General features: G+C 44.1%; 1 protein-coding gene across 2 annotated transcripts in view; it reads right to left on the bottom strand.

Annotated features, from left to right (window-relative positions):
* Positions 1 to 21,709, bottom strand: part of NPHP4 (nephrocystin 4) — a 941,192-nt gene that overhangs the window by 225,045 nt on the left and 694,438 nt on the right. For both annotated transcript variants that reach the window (XM_078642627.1, XM_078642628.1), the window contains exon 22: positions 19,903 to 20,092. In XM_078642627.1, coding sequence (XP_078498753.1) covers positions 19,903 to 20,092 — 190 coding nt within the window. The remainder of the gene's footprint in view (positions 1 to 19,902; positions 20,093 to 21,709) is intronic.

Raw genomic sequence — 21,709 nt, 5'->3', positions numbered from 1 at the left:
CGAAACGCGTTGAGCATGAATGCAGTTTTGGGCTGACAGAGAGCGGGCTGCATGAGGTAAACACTGTGAGGACAGCGTCGAGTGCCCCACTTGAGCGCAAGGGCGTTTGCCAAGGCCCTTCTCGGAAGGCCACTGCAGCCTGCACCACCCATACCCTGCCAGCACTGCCAAAGACAGTACCAACATAACTCCTAAGCATCGCACACGTACAAGTGTGACAATGCAGATTATTTCAGGTCATACAAAACTATAATAATGGCATGAGAGGCTGGTATTATTCATTTTCAATGTATACTTGACTATAATAAACACAGTTGTTATGCTCATCACAATATTAAAAAGACAGTGCCACCATTTGATGGACTGTTGCTAGAGCCGGTGCTACCAATTAAGTGCAGGTTCCGAGCACCGGAAATAACAAATTAAGCACTGTATATATATGTATGTATGTATGAGTATATATATATATATTCACTGAAAAAACCGTAGGTTTCAAGAGTTATATAGTTAGGAATTCGTTTTTAAAAAACCTTTGAAATTCACTCAAAAAACTATAAGTTTTAGTGGTGTTATAGTTAGCTGGACATTTTACTCATACAAAACCAATGAAATTGCTCCTATATAGTTAGTTGTACTAACTATATTTCGCGCACCCGCAATCCACTGCTGATGATGTCACATATTAGATCATTCATGACATGGTCAGTGACATCACTGATGACATCTCAAATGACATCACTGATGACATCATCCAGTAAATGTGGTTTGCTTAGTTATTTAAATATGCATTATATATATAGCAATTTACATTGAAGAATGAGTGGATATATATAAATAAATATTTGGATGGAGGATTTAGTAGCAGTGTAATTGACTGTTTACTTGACCAATTTATAATATCTCTCTAAATATAGTGGATAGTGACTAAACTGTGTGAATATCTGTATCACTGTCAGTTGTTGTGTAAACTGATTCTACAGTTGGTTACTAGCTATGTGAAAGTCTATATTAGTTATTGATTAGTTAACTGAGTATTTGTATGGGAGTGTGAAAGTGTGTGTGGTTCGGTGGGGGGTGTGTGACTGTCCAAAGATGTGTGAATAGTTGATTCAGTAGATATATGAAGTTAAAACTACATGTTCTAACAGTTTGGGTGAGGGAATCTCTTTATGGGTGTGGTGAGGAGCAAATATATTTCTCAAAGGTACAGGTCCAACAAACTAGAAAAAGAAAAGGCAGTGTATGTGTCAGTTGTTGTATATAAATAAGTATACATAAGACACAATGATTGTGTGAGTGACTGTATGGATAACTGTATACTTGTAATAATGGTTTTATAATTCACTAAGTATGACTTACTATCTAAATGAATAGAAGAAGTGGTGTTTGTATAAGTGTTTTGCTAAGTAAATATGTAAGTATGATCCATTGTTTGCATAAGTGAGTAGGATGACTTCATATGTGAATAGGATGCGTGCTGTTGTTTAATGTCGATATAGATGTATAAGTATTTTTGATAGTGTTCTATTATTCATTGACAGCATGTATGAGTGAATCCATAGGTAAGTGATTAGATGTGTGTATACATCTATGAATCACTGAGTGGATTTTTAGATACTTGTATTGCTGTGACAATGGATTTAAATATGATATTCTGTATTTTACAAAGAGTGATGAAAAATTGTAATAGTGTATGAAAAGGTGTATGTGATTGTCACGTGGATGATGTCATCAGTGATGTCATTTGAGAGGTCATCAGTGATGTCACTGACTAGGTCATGAATGATCTAATATGTGACATCAGCAGTGGATTGCGGGTGCGCGAAATATAGTTAGTACAACTAACTACATAGGAGCTATTTCATTGGTTTTGTATGAGTAAAATGTCCAGCTAACTATAACACCACTAAAACTTATAGTTTTTTGAGTGAATTTCAAAGGTTTTTTAAAAACTAATTCCTAACTATATAACTCCTGAAACCTATGTTTTTTTCAGTGAATTTCAAAGGTTTTTTTAAATACTAATTCCTAACTATATAAGGTCTGAAACCTATGGTTTTCTCAGTGAATTTCAAAGGTTTTTTAAATGCTGATTCCTAACTATATAAGGCCTAAAACCTATGGTTTTTTCAGTGAATTTCAAAGGTTTTTTAAATGCTAATTACTAACTATATAAGGCCTGAAACCTATTGTTTTTTTCAGTGAATTTCAAAGGTTTTTTAAATGCTAATTCTATTAGCGGATAACGTTTTTATATATTCAAACGTTTTTTTAATGCTAATTCCTAACTATATAAGGCCTGAAACCTATGTTTTTTTTAGTGAATTTCAAAGGTTTTTTAAATCCTAATTCCTAACTATATAAGACCTGAAACCTATGGTTTTTTCAGTGAATTCGCAAGGATTTTTTAAATGCTAATTCCTAACTATATAAGGCCTGAAACCTATGGTTTTTTCATTGAATTCGCAAGGTTTTTTAAATGCTAATTCTATTAGCGGATAACGTTTTTATATATTCAAACGTTTTTTAAATGCTAATTCCTAACTATATAAGGCCTGAAACCTATGGTTTTTTCAGTGAATTTCAAAGGTTTTTTAAATTCTATTAGCGGATAACGTTTAAATATATTAATATCCTAGTGGGACCACCTGAGCAGCCCTAAGGGGTCAGGGTGTTTCTACCCTGCCCCCTTTTTGTGTTCTACACGTTTGTTTTTCTGCTTTCTTGTGCCTCAGTCTATTGAGACCCAAGATGGATGCCAACACTTCCTGGTTAGAAGTGTTGACAGCCAATGAGCATGCAGCTTTCTGGGGAAGGCATGCTGATTGGCTGTCACTGTCTGTCAACACTAGCACAAGATGGATGCCAACACCTCCTGGTTAGAAGTGTTGACAGCCAATGACCATGCAGCTTTCTCGGGAAGGCATGCTGATTGGCTATCACTGTCTGTCAACACTCAAAACCAGGAAGTGTTGACAGCCATCTTGTGCCTTGTTAGAGCCAAGGCACAAGAAAGCAGTGAAACAAAGGTGTGAAACTCGCAAAGGGGCCAGAGTAGAAACACCCTGAACCCCTAGGCCTGCTCAGGGGGTCCCACAAAGACCCCAAAGACAAAAAATAAAAAACCCAGCGATTTAAAAAAGAATAATAATTTTTTTTTGCCGTGGGGGTCCTTGTGGGACCCCCTGAGCAGGTCTAGGGGGTCAGGGTGCTTCTACCCTGCCCCCTTTTTGAGTTCTACACATTTGTTTTTCTGCTTTCCTGTACCTCACTCTACCGAGGCACAAGATGGCTGCCCACAGTTTCTGTTTTAGAGTGTTGACAGACAGTGGCAGCCAATCAGCATGCATCTCGTGCACGTAGGGGAACGCGTACCGTACGCGTACGTGCGTGTACCGTAAGCGCACGGGTAGCTCCCGGGTAAACTGCTATAGATATATATATTTTTTTTAACCTAAATTACTCAAAATCCACTGGAGCACATATCTTGAGACATAGCAAAGGCACATCGGGCTACCAGTCCCTACAATTTTGCCAAGTTTGGTGGAAAACCATTCAGCCGTTCGGGCTAAAAGTGAGTTCGCCCGCCCTATGGAAATTAACATGGGGAAAACACGTTTTGGGACCCCCCTTTTATCTCGGCCCCCGCTTGACGAATCCCCCCCAAACTTTCAGGGAAGGAACGGAGCGCCGCGAGGCAAAGTTAAGGAAAAATTCAGGAAGATTCCTCAACCGGCGCCAAAGTTATTCCCGATAGAATGTTGCGATTTCCCTATGGAAAACAATCCTAACTATCACCAGTAGGTAATATATATATATATTCACTGAAAAAACACAGGTTTCAGGGACGTTATAGTTAGTTGGACATTTCACTCGTACAAAACCAGAGAAATTTGGCCGTTAAAGTTAGTTGAGCTAAGTATAACTCGCGCCCCTGCAATGCACTGCTGATGACATCACATATTATATCACTCATGACATGGTCTGTGACATCACTGATGACATCATCCAGTGACTGTGTGTTTCTGTAAAGTTAAATATGTTTTATATATATAGGGTCGCCTGGTTGGCGAGGGGAGACCACTCGTCCGCCTTGATCCACACATGGGGCGCCAAGACTAAACAGGACTACCAGTCCCATCAGGCACTGGGACATTTGGACTGCCCATCAGGGGCGTGCCATGATCAATATCAGGGCTGGTACCTGCATTCCCATCATCAGTTCGCCAAATCCTCTGAAGAGAAGGCGGGAGCCTTCGAAACGCGTCAGGAATTCCACGGCGAAATGGGATTGAATCACTTTCTCTTGAGCTCCTCAGCTATTCAAGCACGTTGTGGCAAGAAAGGCGAGTTCAAGTTTGTCCCCGCGAGTGTGGCCGTGTCTTTACACGCGAGCGCACATATGTGGATGGAACCATCACCATCCTTTTACCGCACCCGCCAGAAGAGTGCAGCAGCGCCATGATGGAAACGAGCGAGCAGAGCCCCTGCATACACGCTGAGCACTGCCAAGTAGCCTCAGGGTAGGAGCCGACCAGGGCAAGCATCCAGCTTGCTAGTTTGACGGGCATATATCTGTCTGCTACTCCGCTACCGTGAGGTCGCCTGGTTGGCGAGGGGAGACCACTCGTCCGCCTTGATCCACACATGGGGCGCCAAGACTAAACAGGACTACCAGTCCCATCAGGCACTGGGACATTTGGACTGCCCATCAGGGGCGTGCCATGATCAATATCAGGGCTGGTACCTGCATTCCCATCATCAGTTTGCCAAATCCTCTGAAGAGAAGGCGGGAGCCTTCGAAACGCGTCAGGAATTCCACGGCGAAATGGGATTGAATCACTTTCTCTTGAGCTCCTCAGCTATTCAAGCACGTTGTGGCAAGAAAGGCGAGTTCAAGTTTCTCCCCGCGAGTGTGGCCGTGTCTTTACACGCGAGCGCACATATATATATATATATATATATATATAGGCCAAGGTGTATTGAAGAATGAGTGGGTGTATGACTGTCTGAATGGATGATTTAGTAGGTGTGTGACTGACAGTATAAGTGAGTGATTAAACGTGTCTTACTGAATGCATGGGTTAGTCACTAAACTGTGAATGTCTGTATTAGTCTATCTGTTGGTGTGTAAGTGGTTGCATGGGCTGGTGAGTATCTACATGAGTGTCTATATGGGTTATTGATTGCTTGTCTGAGTATCTGCATTGGTTCCTGAGTGTCTGTGTGGGTGGGTGGGTGGGGTGTGTGTGACTCACTGCATGGATGTGTGGGTGGGTGATTCACTGGGTGTATGGGTTAAAGAGTGTGTCTGTGAGGGGCTGTATTGGAGAGTGAGTGTGTGTATGGCTGTGTTGATGAGTGAATGGATGCCTAAGTGGTAAATGTGTGAGTAACTACATATGTGAGTGTTAGAGTATATCAATGACTGTGAGAGTGAGTGATTGTGAGAGTGGCTGTGTGTGTGCTTGTGTCAGTGATTAAGTATGTGTTAATATCTGTGTGAATAAGTGAGGTGGTGTGTGCATAACTGTATATGTGAGTAAACGGGAGGGTGATTGATTGTTTGCATGACTAAGTAGCTGTGTAAGTAACTCTATGGGTGAGTGGTGGTGTGTGAGTATCTGTATAGGTGTATAAGTGCATATGATAGTGGCTGTATTGATGAGTGACTGCATGTATGAGTGACTGTATGGGTGAGTGGATGTGTGTGTAGACCCAGGAATCAGTGAGTGGGTATGTAGTAACTGGTATTGGTGTGTCTATGGTTTTGAGAATGGCAGTCTTTATTTTAGAGTGGGTGTATCAAAGGTTATATTAGGCTGTGAGGAGGTGCATCAGAGGATCACGTGGATGATGTCAGTGATTTCATCAGTGATGTCACTGACCAGGACATGTGCAGAAAGAGGAAAAAAGGCGCAGAAAGAAGCAAGAGATATTCAGAAAGAACCAACAGAGGTGTAGAAAGAGGCCTTGTTGCAAAGTCATCCTGTGCCCCCAACTTCTTGCTGACTGGTACTGGTGGTAACTGACTGACTAACCAGGCACGGAGCCAGTGCTATGCTCAAAGACACTTAGAATACAGTGAAAATACCTACATAAACTAGGGTACACTATGGGTTGGGGTACCCCTGCGATTGGCATGACCTCCCCTGTAGGGCCCAAGTACACCATAGGGCAGGGGGATTAAAACTACCTAGGCAAGAGAGGTACAGAAAGAGGCATGAGGGGTGCAGAAAGAAGGAAGAGAAGAGTAGAAAGAAGTAACAGAGGTGCAGAAAGAGGCAAGAAAAGTGCAGGAAGAGGCAAGAGAGGTACAGAAAGAGGCATGAGAGGTGCAGAAACAGGGAGGAAAGGTGCAGAAAGAGGGAACAGGGGTGCAGAAAGACGCAAGATAGGTGCAGAAAGAGAATAGATGGGTGCTCAGAGAGGCAAGAGATCTGCAGAAAAAAGCAATAGAGGTCCTGAAAGAGGCAATTAAGGTGCAGAAAGAAGCAAGAGAAGTACAGAAAGAAAGAAGAGAAGTGCAGAAAGAAGTAACAGAGGTGCTGAAAGAGGCACAAAAGGTGCAGAAAGAGAAGTACAGAAAGAGACAACAGAGGTACAGAAATAGTCAAGAGAGGTGCAGAAAGAGGCAAGTGGTGTACAGAAAGAAAAAAGAGGGTGCAGAAAGAGGCAAGAGATCTGCAGAAAAAAGCAACAGAGGTGCTGAAACAGGCAAGTGAGGTGCAGAAAGAGGCAACAGATCTCCAGGAAAAAAGCAAGAGAGGTACAGAAAGAGGAGAGAGAAGTGCAGAAAGAAGCAAAAGAGGTGCTCAAAGAGGCAAGAGGGATGCAGAAAGAGGCAAGAGCAGTGCAGAAATAACCAAGAGAAGTACAGAAAGAAGCAACACAGGTGCAGAAGGAGGCACAGGGAGTGCAGAAAGAAGGAAGAGAAGTGCAGAAAGAAGCAACAGAGGTGCTGAAAGAGGCACAAGGGGGACAGAAAGGCAAGAGAAGTACAGAAAGAAGCACCATAGGTACAACAAGAGGCAAGAGTGGTGCAGAAAGAGGGAAGAGGGGTGTAGAAAGAGGCAAGAGAGTTTCACAAAGAGGGATGACAGTTGCAGAAAGAGGCAAGAGGGGTGCAGAAACAGGTAAGAGAAGTGCAGACAGAGGAAAGAGAATTGCTGAAAGAAGCAAAAGAGGTTTAGAAAGAAGTAAGAAAAGTACAGAAAGAGGCAACTGAGATGCAGAAACAAGCAAGAAAGAGGGAAGACGAGTGCAGAAAGACAACAGGGGTGCAGAAAGAAGCAAGAGAAGTGCAGAGCAGAAAGAAGCACGTGAGGTACAGAAATAAGCAAGAGAGGTGGAGAAAGGGGCAATACAAGTGCAGAAAGAAGTAACAGAGGTGCAGAAAGAGGCAAAAGGGGTGCAGAAAGAGGCAACAGATATACAGAAAGAGGCAAGAGAGATGCAGAGACAGGCAGGAAAGGTGCAGAAAGAGGGAACAGGGATGCATAAAGAGGCAAGAGAGGAGCAGAGAGAAAAAAGAGTGGTACTGAAGGTGAAAAGAGGGGTGCAGAAAGAGGCAAGAGATCTGCAGGACAAAAGCAACAGAGGTGCTGAAAGAGGCCATTGAGGTGCAGAAAGAGGCAAGAGATCTGCAGAAAAAGGCAACAGAGGTGCTGACAGAGGCAAGTCAGCTGCAGAAAGAAGCAAGAGAGGTGCAGAACAAGGCAAGAGGGGTGCAGAAAGAGGCAAGAGCAGTGCAGAAAGAATCAAGAGAAGTGCAGAAAGAAGCAAAAAAGGTGCTCAAAGAGGCAAGAGCAGAGCAGAAAGAACCAAGAGACGTGCAGAAAGAAGCAACAGAGGTGCGGAAGGAGGCACAAGGATTGCAGAAAGAAGGAAGGGAAGTGCAGAAAGAAGCAACAGAGGTGCTGAAAGAGGCATAAAGGGTGCAGAAAGAGGCAAGAGAAGTACAGCAAGAAGCAACAGAGGTACAAAAAGAGGCAAGAGTGGTGCAGAAAGACGGAAGAGAGGTACAGAAACATGCAAGAGGTGCAAAAACAGGCAAGAGAAGTGCAGAAAGAGGGAAGACGACTGCAGAAAGAGACAACAGGGGTGCAGAAAGAAGCATGGAAAGTGCAGAATGAAACAACAGGGGTGCAGAAAGAGGCAAGAGAAGTGCAGAAAGAAGCAACAGAGGTGCAGAGGGAGGCAAGAGAACTGCATAAAGAGGCAAGAAAGGTACATAAAGAGACAACAGGGGTGAAGAAAGAAGCAAGACGTGCAGAAAGAAGCATGGAAAGTGCAGAAAGAAGCAACAGGGGTGCGAAAAGAGGCAAAAGAAGTGCAGAAAGAAATGAATGAGGTGTTGAAAGAGGCAAGAGAGGTGCAGAAAGCCGTAACCTTTCTCAGCCATTTAAAAAAAAATTCCCTGTTGTTCCAAAGTTATTGTGCCCATCTGTGTCTTGCTATAATTCCACACTGTTTTTTTTTCTGGTGCCTGCCTGTTCCTCTCTCCTTTTGCCGCTGCTGCCCCTGTGGCCCCTCCCCCCGGAATTCCCCCCAGGAATCTCGCCCCAGAATTCCCCCGCTCCCGCCTCCCCTCCACCCCACCACCTCTACCTAATGGCGGCCGCTGCACGGTCGCGCCACCGGCGCGCCAAAGGCATGCCCATCTGCACCCATCCGCGACCCAACTGCGGCCAGCGCGAGGAACCCTGGACCTCCCACTACCCATGGCTATGACACCACCACTCTCCTCGCACTTAACCCTTGAAGATTTTGAGAATGCCAACAGGACTCATCGAACACGACCCACGGCCAGTTCTCCTGCCTCCACTGCCACCACACACTCACTGCCACCCCAGCCTCCAACACCGCCGACCCCAGCACCGGCGACACCCTAAATTGCATCCTTCTCAACGTACGCTCTGTTCACTAACACGCCATGGAAATCTGGAACCTACTTGACTCTCTCTCGCCCGACATCGCCTTCTTCAGAGACCTGGACTAACGCATCCTCCACCCCCGACATCAGCACCGTCATCCCAGACCTATACAAGATCCAGAGGAAAGACTGCCCCAACTACCCAGGAGGGGGCCTCGCCGTCGCCCACAAGAGCACCCTCCGCCTCCCCACCTCCAGCGAAACCTCCCGGCCCACCGGACACCTGCACTTCCAGATCCAGACCACCCCAAACTCCACACTCAGAGGAACCCTCGTCTACTCTACAGACCCCCCACCCTCTGAACACCTTTCGCGACCACCATCACCGACTTCATCGCACCCCACGCCATTGCCTCAACAAACTACATACTCACTGGAGACCTGAAACTCCACCCCGACAACCCCAGCGACCCCAACTCCACTATCCTTTATGACAACCTCCCAAGCATGGACTTAAATAACTTGTCAACACATTGACCCACAGAGCAGGACACACCCTCAACCCCATCTTCACAGCAGGAAACAGCGTCCAATTCAGTCACACAATGCAGCCGCCATGGACAGACCACCACTGCGTGCACTTCGCCATCAACAAACCCAAGGCACCCAAACCAGCCCCACGCCCCCCACGACGAAACAGGAGCAAGGTTACAGACGAGCAACTTAACTCCAACCACACCCAAGACAACCACACCCGGGCAAACGACGCAGCCAGAGAACTCCACACCTCTGACTAGGCAGACAAGCTCGCCCCGCTGCACAAACCGGACAGACAATGCCCCAGGAAAGCCGTCTGGTTCACCACTGCTCTCCAAGAAGCCAGACGCACCTGCAGACGCCTGGAGAAGAACTGGAGAAACACCAAGACAACCGAAAACCACACCACCTACAAGGATGCCACAAAGGACTACCACAACCAGATCAGAGCCACCAAGAGGAACTAAATCCACAACAAATTCATGGCCAACTCCACCAACTCCAAGGAACTTTTCAGTGTCATTCAAGAATTCACCAACCCACGCAGCGAAGCCACAGACATCACCCCATCCCAAGACCTCTGCGACAAGCTTGGACCCTATTTCCACCTCAAGATCAAAAACATCTATGACAACTTCATCGACCATCCAGAAGGTGCCACAGACAGCCCCCGCCCCCCAGAAACACCAGCCCACCATCTCCAACTGGACACCAATCATGGCCAAAGACACCGCCTCGACCATGAAAAGTATCCACTCGGGGGGGCCCCCACCAACCCCTACCACCCTCACATCTACCACAGAGCCATGCCCGCCATCGCACCCGAACACACCATCAACAACACCTTCAAAACAGGCACCTATTTCCCAGATGACTGGAAGCGCGCAGAAGTCAGAAATCTGCTCAAGAAGCCCACAATTGACCTCAAGAACTACCAGCCCATCTCGCTCCGCCCCTCCGCAGCTAAAGTTGCAGAGAAAACAGTCAACAAGAAACTGACACGATTCTTTGAAGAGAACGCCGTCCTCGACCCATCCCAATCCGGATTCCGAAGCAACCACAGCACAGAGACCGCCCTACTCACCGCCACAGATGACATCCACACCCTCCTGGACCAATGCAAAAACAACAGTGGATGGACAGAATGGAGAACAATGTCATACATTAACCCCAGTACAGAGATCTGGGCCTAAATCGATCGTTTTTTTGCTCACCATGACATTCCAGTTTGAAACCAGCTATATGCAAATCAGTCTTGACCCTAAGCTTCATGGGAACAGTCCAGCCCGAACTGCCAGCCAGGTCCTCCCTTTTCCGCCCCAGTACAGAGATCTGGGCCTAAATCCATTGTTTTCTCACCATGCAATTCCAGTTTGAACGCAGCCATATGCAAATCAGGCTTGACCCTGTGCCTCATGGGAACAGTCCAGCCCGAACTGCAAAGCCAGGTCCTCCCTCTTTCACCCCAGTACAGAGATCTGGGCCTAAATCCATCGTTTCTTTTGCTCACCATGCCATTCCAGTTTGAACCCAGCCATATGCAAATTAGTCTTTACCCTGTGCCTCATGGAAACAGTCCAGCCCGAACTGCCAAGCCATGCCCTCCTGTACCAAGGCCACGCCACAACACTCATCCTACTCGACCTATCAGCGGCCTTCGAGACCATCTCCCACCGTACACTAGTCGCCAGACAACACAACGCAGGCATACAAGGAACAGCCCTGGACTGGATCCGATCATTCCTCACCGGAAAAAGCCAAAGGATCAGACTCCCACCCTTCCTCTCCGACCCCACGAAAATCCCCTGCGGAGTCCCACAGGGTTCATCCCTGAGACCCACACTCTTCAACATCTACATGGCCCACCTCACAGCCATCATCCTACAACACGGCCTTAACATAATTTTCTACGGCGACATCACCCAACTCATCCTCTCCCTAACCAAAGACCCCACCACTGTCAAACTCAACTTCCAGAAAGGAATGTAAGACGTCACAGTCTGGATGGCCAACAGCTGCCTGAAGCTCAACGCTGAGAAGACAGAAGTCCTCATCCTCGGTACCACCCCTTCTACATGGGACAGTACCTGGTGGCCGACTGTCTTCGGAAGCCCAACTACCCCCTCAGACCTGGCCGAAACTCAGCACATCCACAGAGCCAGAGCAGGCGGAAGATCCTTCTCTCACATTGCAGCCAAGACTAGGAACGAGCTACCGGTAGACATCAGACACGCCCCCTCCCTGAAAACCTTCAGGAAGACCTTCAAGACCTGGCTCTTCGGCTAAACAGATCTGTGGACCCCCTCAGCGCTTTGAGACCTTCACGGGTGAGTAGCGCGCTTACAATTCCCTGATGGATTGATTGAGAAAGAGGCAAGAGAGGTGCAGAAACAGGCAAGAGAAGTACAGAAAAAGACAAGAGAATTGATCAAAGAAGCAATAGAGGTGTTTAAAGACACAAGAAAAGTGCAGAAAGAGGCAAGTGAGATGCAGAAACAGGCAAGTCAGGTACAGAAAGAAGGAAGACGGGTGAAGAAAGAGACAACAGGGGTGCAGAAAGAAGCATGTAAAGTGCAGAATGTAGCAACAGGGGTACAGAAAGAGGCAAGAGAAAAGCAGACAGAAGCAACAGAGGTGCAGAAGGAGGCAAGAGAACTGCAGAAAGAGGCAAGAGAGTTGCAGAAATAGACAAAAGAGGTACGGAAAGAGGGCACAGAGGTGCAGACAAAGGCAAGAGAGGTACAGAAACAGGGAAAGGGGGTGCAGAAAGAGGCAAGAGGGGTGCAGAAATTTGCAAGAGCAGTGCAGGAAGAAGAGCAGTGCAAAAGAACCAACATAGGTGCAAAAAGAGGCAAGTGAGGCGCAGAAGGAGGCAAGAGAACTGCAGAAAGAGGCAGGAGAGTTGCAGAAACAGACAAAAGGGGTGCAGATCGAGGGAACAGGTGGGCAGACTGAGGCAAGAGAGGTGCAGAAAGAGGGAAAAGGGGTGCAGAAAAAGGCAAGTGGGATGCAGAAATGTAGAACAGAGGTGCATCGAAAAGCCAGAGCAGTGCAGAAAGAACCAACAGAGGTGCAGAAAGAGGCAAGAAGGGTACAGAAAGAGGCAAGTGAAGTGCAGAACGAAGCAAAAGAGGTGATGAAAGAAACAGAGGTGGAAAAGGAGACCAGAGGGGTACAGAAAGAGGCAGGAGGGGTGCAGAAAGAGGAAGAGAACTGCAGAAAGAAGCAACAGAGGTGCTGAAAGAGGCACAAAGGGTGCAGAAAGAGAAGGCACGTGAAGAAAGAAGGAACAGAGGTGCAGAAAGAGGCAAGAGAGGTGCAGAAAGAGGCAGGTGAAGTGAAAAGAAAGGAGGCAAGAGAACTGCAGAAAGAGGCGATATAGGTGTAGAAAGAGGCAAGAGAGTTGCACAAAGAGGGAAGAGGGGTGCAGAAACAGGCAAAAGGGGTACAGAAAGAAGCAAGTGAGGTACAGAAACAGGCAAGAGAGGTACAGAAAGAGGCGAGAGGAGCAGAAAGAGGCAGGTGAAGTGCAGTGGAAGGAGGCAAGAGAACTGCAAAAAGAGGCAATAGAGGTGCAGAAAGAGGCAAGTGAGGTGCAGAAAGAAGATAGATAAGTGTAGAAAGAAGTAACAGAAATGCCGAAAGAGGCTGGAGCGAGAGAGGCAAGAGGGGTGCAGAAAGAAGCAGGACATGTGCAGAAAGAAGGAACAGAGGTGCAAAAAGAGGCAAAAAGGGTGCAGAAAGACGTTCGAGGGGTACAGAAAAAAGCAAGAGAGGTGCAGAAAGAGGGAAGAAGGGTGCAGAAAGAGGGAAGAAGGGTACAGGAAAAAGCAAATGAGGTGCAGAAAGAGGCAAGAGAGGCGCAGAAGGAAGCAAGAGTGTCTTGCACACCATTAGTAACAATTTAACACCCACACTTAGCAATAAGTAACAGGTGACCATTCTAGGTTTGCAAAGGGCCTTCCACCAAGCTGTAACACTTGTCGCTGCATTTTTGGAAACGTTTGAGCTTGAAACAAGGCTTTTTTGTTCAAATCTGCAGATTAGGGAGCAGATGTTGAATTATGTGGCTAATGCAGAAAATTTATATTTGTGCAAAAGTTGGACCTGGCCCACCCGGGGCTTGGAACAAACTAAGCACGGGAGACCGTACTTCATTTTTAAAATAACTTCAGCCAGACTCGCGCACCCAGCGCGAATTCGGTCGAAATTATTTTTAAAAAAATGCTTGTTTTGGGCTGGGGGACCCTGTGGGCCTAGGGGGTCAGGGGGTTTCTACCCTGCCCCCTTTTCTTGTTTTAAAATTTTTTTTAACAGTTTTCCTGTGACTCGGTTACCGAGTCACAAGATGGCTGTCAACACATTCTGGTTTGTAGTGTTGGCAGCCAATTATAATGAAGCTCATGCTCAGGAGGAGTCGCGACTCCTCCTCAGTGCCCAGATATATACATTTTTTTTAATGATTTCTCAGTAACTACTGAACGGATTTACACCATTTAAAAAACAATGTCGCTTTCTGGACCAAGAGCTAACGTTTTGCCAAATGTGGTGTAATTCCGTTCAGCAGTTCGGCTGTAGCCATGTCTAATGTTCGTATGGAAATTAACATGGGGAAATTGAGTTTAGGTACCCCCTTGACGAATCACCCCAAAACTTTCAGCCGGAGCTGACCTGAGTGAACCATTAGTTTTGTCAAACGGCGCCAAAGATATTGGCAAAAGAAAAAACACTTTTTGAATAGAGACAAGGTCTTAACTATAACTACCTACTGGCGGCCGCCAGTAGGTAATATTTATATATTATATATATATATATATATATATATATAATATATATATATATATATATATATATATATATATATATATATATATATATATATATATATATATATATATATATACACCAACACGCTTACACCATGTAGCAAGCAACGAGCCACGCCGATCCAAGGTTCATCAATTACGATTTATTAAGGGCACAAGAAGACGTGTTTCGAGCTCAACAGCTCTTGGTCATATATAATATTTTTGTTGATCTGGGAGGCCCGCAATACTCCAACACTTATGATGAACAATGAGGACCCTACAATGCTGAAGGGTCTGTTACTAAATGCACAAGTAGACACAACATTGAAAGAACCCATGCACCAACTTCATTGTCTGATGAAATTATACCCTTCAGGATCATGGATATACTAGAAAGTGCAGCAACAAACATTCCAAGAATCGATACAGCTTGATGACCTAAAAACCATCTAAATGGCCGGATAGTATACTATGCTAGTGATATTAATCAAGGATTTGAAAAATCAATACCATGTGTCAGATTTGAGGAGTTCCCGCCAGTGACTCCAGTTGCTTCTAAAGAGGCCTCTGTGTCTGACACACAAAATCCTTTTTGGATCAGCCCTCATACATCCTAATCAGAAAATAAAGCAGTGTACTCCTGGAAGAACATTCACAGCTGAGAGCCAAAGCCATCTAGATGCTCCAGTTTGTAAGATAACGTCTAGTGAAAAACCTTCCGACTGAATTATGAAAGGTGAAAAAATGCTCCATACTTTCTAAAGAACCTTAAAGCACATCTCTTCTCTTATTCATACTGCTCTCTTGAACTATGCAATTCCCTTGATTCGCTGGAAAGCACTATAAATTGAGGTTGAAAACCATTCACTTGCTCGCTGACTAACTCATGAACCTTACAGGAAGCCCATAGAATATTTTAAAGCTAATTTATGACAGATCAGTAGTCAAAATGGCAGACTGTCTAGGGTATTACTAATGACAGTTACGGAATGCTACTATCATATTATTGTCCTAGTAGGTCATGCTATTTTTCTACTGCAGCTCTGTTTGAAGAAGAAATTTGTCTTTTAATGGTGTTTCTTAAGCTTTGGTTAGAGGACCATTTTGAGGATCGCTCCCTATTAAGAGAAGTACCCGAGAGAGGGGACAGGGATCCTTTGCAGGTTTCCGTACGGGTCCGAGCCTGAAATAACCTGGATTCCCACTCCATGGTCGCCTTTGAGAGCACAGAGATACATAAGTCACAAACATAAGGGTCGCAGTGAGGCCTCAGACACCACATGCAGGGGGTATGGTGATCTGACAGGAACAGAGGAAACTTTGACAGGTTTGAACCCAAGACCTAGGAGGGTTACATCTGACCCAGACTGCTGATGAAGCATTGTTAAAAGTAAGGAATTTGGTAAAAATGAAGAGCTTCCATTTCCTTCCCTTTCTATTCTTACCTCTCTAGTACGGTGCAGGACTGTGCCTTACTGCAAAAAATTGTTTGTTGCTAAATGTATTTAAACTCTTAATCATTTGGATTGATCTATAATAAATTCCTTGCCCGGCTGGGAAAAGAAAAAATATATAGTAGCCTATTGTGGTCTATATAGTACTATTTTGCCATTCCTTTTAGCTTAGGACCTTTGTTTCTTTTAATAACTGATATCCATGGTCCATAGCTACCAATTGGGTCCCCCTTGTTTCCTTAAAAAAACAGAACCACGAAGGCACAAAAAACAGTAAGTGACAAAGAAGCCAGGCAGTGCTGTATATGAAATCTGGTGTGGTCATCTGCGTTGCGGGTGGAGCCCCGTGTGAGTGCATAGCACCCCACCAAATGTTCCAGATCCAGTCTGGGGCCTGGAAATGTTCCTAAGGTGAAAAGTCTGCAGGAAGAAATAGCCATCAGTATGAGTTTCTTGTAAGCCGGGCTAGTAGTAATGAACAAAAAATATGCTTTAGTACACCGTTAAAGCAAGAGGCTTGCCTCTGTCATAAGAACAACAGGGTCCACAACGATAACCACTTAGCTAAATTCATGCCAGTAGGGAGATAGGTGACACGAATTGTGGTGCGAATAGGAACCACATGGCCTTAACCTGGACATGGAAATGCCGGACTTAAGAATACTTTTGTAAGGGTTTTGTAGATGGAAGCATTCACTCCACGAGGTATGGGCCTAAAAATTACCTCCGACCTACAAAGAGAAGTCAGCCAGAGAAAGGGCTATTGAAAGGGCAAACATTTTTGAATAGCCACATTTTTTAACTCTTTCTTGAATTTGCAAATATTTCTAATCTGCTTAAGTATTAAAGGCACAGAGTTTCATTCCTGCACGACTATCACAGAGGAAACATGGGCAGCACATATTTTACGGCAAACTTTAAGAACAATGGGGAAAAAAATGATCTGTGACCTAAGAAGCTGTGACAATTGATACACATGAAAACTAGCACCCAATGCAGAACACACAGATGAAATAATAGTCCTATGTATCAAACACAGGGACTGAAAGAGAATGCAAGCTTTCACTGGCAGCCATAAGAAAAGCCAAATCTGGTGTCATGGTCTCTTACATTCAGTCGAACTACGACTCGAGAATTGGAGTCTGTGAAGCAAATAATTTGGAAGCCCCTAGTAGATGGAATTACAATAGTCGTGCGGCGAGGAAATAAAGTAATTTATAATGTGAACCTTAGGAGAAAAGGCGAATGGATATGAAACATGCTTCAATGAGCTTAGTGTGCAGACGAGCCAAAGGGAAAACTGATTTGCATGCAGTATAGATTGCATTCCAAGCGACCAAACAGCTTAGCTAGGTGTTCCTCTTAGATGATGCTTAAAACTGTCCTATTTTCTAATGCTCCTAAAAAACAAGGGTTCAACGTTAATACAGATATTACGACGTTTCAGGTATGATTTTGTGCAATACAGAAGACGCTCAGAGACCTAAATTAACCCACAGACTGTGGACGTGCCTCGCGCTGTTTGTAGTCAAGAACATGGAGGAATGAGAGAATATCCACGTCATGTAAGACTCCTGCCAGAGAAACCACGACTTCTCTAAAATACTCGAACAACCAGTGCTTTACACTGAAAAATGTAACTAGTAATGGAAAGCGTCAAAGAGATTTTTAGAATATGTCATAATACTGTGCACTTATCCGCAACCATTACAGACAGGGTCCTCCTTCTGACCCCAAAAACTTTTTTATGTTTATGAAACATGATGCAAAATGACATATATGCTTTCAGTTACAAGAATCTTTCAAAACGGCTTTGCATTACGTATGTGACATAAAGCATGAGCTGCGCCCTTAAAAGTGAAAACATTTGAATAAATGAAAATACCATAACCTCAATGTCAGAATCTTTTAATTTCAGAAGACTGCCAGGCAAACCCTAATCTTTAAGAGTCATGTTCGCCCTCGCTTGTTGAAAGGAATTCATGAGAAATATAGCAAGGCAAGTTACTACGGCATTGCACTGTTTTTTGGACCAGCTATAATATATTAGGACGGGCGTCTTACTTAAAAGCACAATAGTTTGACACACAGACACCAATCGTCATGGGCAATTTAGTGCAAGTCTCTTTCGGGCCGTTTAGATTTTGCAGTAGATCCCTTTTGAAAGTATGTGTAACCTAAATGTTCAAATCACACCAACACAAACACAGCATACACTTAAATATGAACTGCTGCTATAGAACTTTGATCATTCTTTATTTCTAAGATAATCAATATCAGAATCACTACCTTGATACTAATCACTGTCCTCCTTGATGTCCTCACTTACCTCTTAAATCTATAATTTCGTACATTTCATCAGTGTCTCCAGCAAATACCATACTGAGCTCATTTCTATTCCTAAAGCTGCACAGCACAATAGGAGCCCTTTTAGGTGTATTCGGTCATCAGCCAATCAAACCTCTTTCCCCCACTCCTGTCCCGTCAAGCTGTCCTGTCTCTGTTGTTTAACATGTCTCTTTGGACAGACACTACGATCCATGCTTGATGTCAGCTGTACTAGGATACACCTCGTCTATCCCTACATGCTCGTTTCCCAGCACTCTTCTTCTCGAAAACTCTCCAGTGCCTACTAAGCTCACTAACTATCTCCCCTCAATAACCTACTAGATCACCTCGATTTGTACAAAAAACTCTCCGCTGGCAGTTCAGTTGTATGTTATTAGCTTCACCACCTCAGCTCACCAAAATCACCAATCCACCTTGCAAATTCCAGCTGATTTTCGTCTGCATTAGAATTGGCAATCATTAAATCTGATGAATAATCTTCCTTATTTCAGAGTTCCCAACACTATCCGAAATTGCTTCTCATGTTCACTGTCCAACCCCAGATTTTCAGGTTCATAGCTCTCATGCCAAACATCAGCCACCCACCTTCAAGCACGAGTGGCTCAAGGTTCAATCCTGGGTCTGCTACTTTTTTCGTGGCAGATCTCCTAGGGGAGTGTCATTATGTCCGCTTTCATTTTCTTATCACCTCTACTTTGTCACTCCCAAATTGGAGAATACATTCCTAAACTACCTCAAATTTCAATAAATCTCAGTGTCACTGCCATCAAGCAAAGAGCAGCATTAGGCTCCGGTGTGTTCAGTGTTTCTAAATAGAAATCATCCACATTCTTCCCAAGCAATTTCACTAATTTATTTAGTGCTGCCACCTTGTGTCCCGCCGTCAATGTCAGAAACCTGGGCAAGTCGACTAATACATGCAGCATTACCACTTCATCACATAAATTGTTACCGCAGCAGGTTGCCAGGTATTAAACGGAAAACAGATTTTCTGCCCCTCACTTTTTTTAACACTACTAAGTTCCTCACTATAACACGGAGTGAGCCGGAGTTCCAAACTATGCTATTGCCTATGGATAAACATTGCTACCAGTGTTTTCTACCCTCTTCCACAGCATCCCACCAGCTCCCTCGCCTCATACGGCTGTGGGGATACTTGCAAGCAACAAAGCCTGATTTAAGCTTCACTCTATGCTTTATAAAGTTATTCACTGTTTTACCCTTACACTGCGGATGAGATCTTTTCAAGTTTAATCCCCTCACCATCCCTAGACTAGCCTCTTTTACCTTATGCTTAATCGCACTTCTAGTTATGCCTCTACTTGGCCTCACCACACGAACGCCGAGTCTTGGACACACCCCTCTACAACAGCTCTTAAGACTGCTGTGAAAATAGACCTACTTAAGCTGGATTCCTAAGAAAACACTTAAACTCATTGATAAAACCCATTCAATCTCCTTTGTAGATTTGAAATGTATAATTTGCTTACAATTAACTGTATCTTTTATGAAGCTGTTTCGTCTCTTCACCCTCACCACAGTCTTCTACAATGACTTATATTCCTTTTCACCACAAAAGTAGAATTGAAGTATGTACTACCACACCCAACAGCGTCATAAAAGATCACTTCTTTAAATTTGTTTTAAAAAAGACTGTTCTTTGTCTATGCAAAGTAAATACGAATAACTAAATGAATAAGATAGCACTTTTCTACACTGGTAGTCAAATGATTAAGAAAACAAAGGATTGTTTTCATAATATTATATGACTAGACTGACATTTCTTATCCAATTCCGTAGTTTAAAACAATAAGCCCCAGACGGTGGTACATGGTTGAAATTGATACACTGAAAAGGAAACAAGTGTAAGATCTTATACCTGTGCCATGACCATTTGATCTATCGCAAAGGTCTGGAATTTAAATGGTACATGAACAGTTTCTTTAGGCCGCAGGTATAGTTGAGGCGTCTGCATGTCTGCCTGGTAGTGGAACATGTCCTCTTCCAAAGCAGTGATGGTATTTGTGAGGTCTTTGAAGTGTTTCCATTCCCGCGTGTCCAGAATAATACTAAAGACACAAAAAATGAATCTTGTTATCTCAGTGACTGGTTCTGTCCATGCACCGACTTAACTACAATCACCCACCAATAAATTAGCTCTGTACAATACTGTCTGTGGTGATAGAGTAGAAATACATTTTGTTCAATCTACATTCTTCTGTCAAGGACAGTGCTGCTTTTCTTTAAGTATCCCCATAGTTTATAATCATCACAACAAGTAGGGCGAAGAACTTAGCGAGGAAAGCTCAAAAGAAAAACCCCAATCACTAGGGATCTGACAAAGTAACTGCTGGGAACTTCAACCCTCTAAACAAATAAATAAGGTAGGGTTTACTAGGTAATGTCACCATTATCATGGATGTTAGTTTTAGAGAGACATAACCAGATTATTTGGAGTCCTGCTAACCACGATCCCACCTACAACATGCATGCTTCTTCTCAAGAAGGCTTGAGAACATAGGTTGGAAATCAAAGCAACGAACACTGTGACACCAAGCTGTATACATTTGTGTAATTTAACCCGGTGTGGGCATCATTGTTTGAACATGATGGTTAACTGTCCAGTAACCCATTCATTTCACAGTTCCACACAACCTTAGAGTTTTCATAGGCCTTTAACTCTCCTTTCTAGACAGGTCTTGTCTACTGAAAAGTCCTGCTGACCACGCTTTAACATTTCAATCAGTACCCACTGGCAAAGTCTGCACAGGAATCCGAACTGCTACCTATGATTTAATGCAGTAAACTACTCAACATAAAAAAAGCAATCATGCAAGGCAGGCACAATATGAAAATGGTGACTAGGCTCTTTCTTTTCTTACAGGTGAAAAGCAAACACAGTCAGCTGAGATTACAGCCCAACACACGAAATAAGCCACTGCAGCACTTTAATTAATTTTGCTGAGTGCCTTGCATTCTGTTGTTCGTTGCTTGGGTCCTGACTTCACTATATGAACCTGCCAACTAACCTGCTAGCTAACTCTGGGTGTAGTGTACTGATTCCTTTCCCAACGGGTTACTAACTCTAACGTTTCTGTCTTTTTCTACACACCTTATCTATTTATGAATATTGTTGCCTACACCAGGTGGATATTAAAATACATGTATTCCTCTTTAAACTTTCTCCTATGCAAATCATCTGTTTCAGAAGCGGATTCTTTGCCGACTTTATCAAAGTTCTTTTCTCTGCACTCAATTCTAATGACATCTTTCCCTTTCTCTGGTACAAAGTCTGCTGTCTGCATACTCTTACACCATCACCTCTTCACTTCCTTTCTCAAATTAAATGACTTCCTCACCTCAAAGTTACTGCTGGCTCCCTCGCCAACGCCTTCACAAGAAGCTATTAAATTGTACTAATGCATCACTTTAAAGGTTTTCCAATTGGCTTTTCCTTTTCAGCCTTCTGTGCTTTCTCTTTGCTCTTCCAGCTGGCCTGTGCGCCATTTCACGCCATTAGTGCTTCTAATGGTGCCAATATGATGAAACCTTTTACTTACCCTTTCCATCCCTCGCGTTCTATTTCTGACTTTTGAACAGGCAGGAGCTACCACTTTTAAACTTGAATTTAGCTGGATATCTTATAACTTGAAACGTTCACTTGCCCAACTGTATTTTTGGACAAG

Source organism: Lissotriton helveticus, chromosome 5_1 (assembly GCF_964261635.1).
Source record: "Lissotriton helveticus chromosome 5_1, aLisHel1.1, whole genome shotgun sequence".
NCBI lineage: Eukaryota > Metazoa > Chordata > Amphibia > Caudata > Salamandridae > Lissotriton > Lissotriton helveticus.
This window is presented reverse-complemented; position numbering and strand designations above follow the sequence as displayed.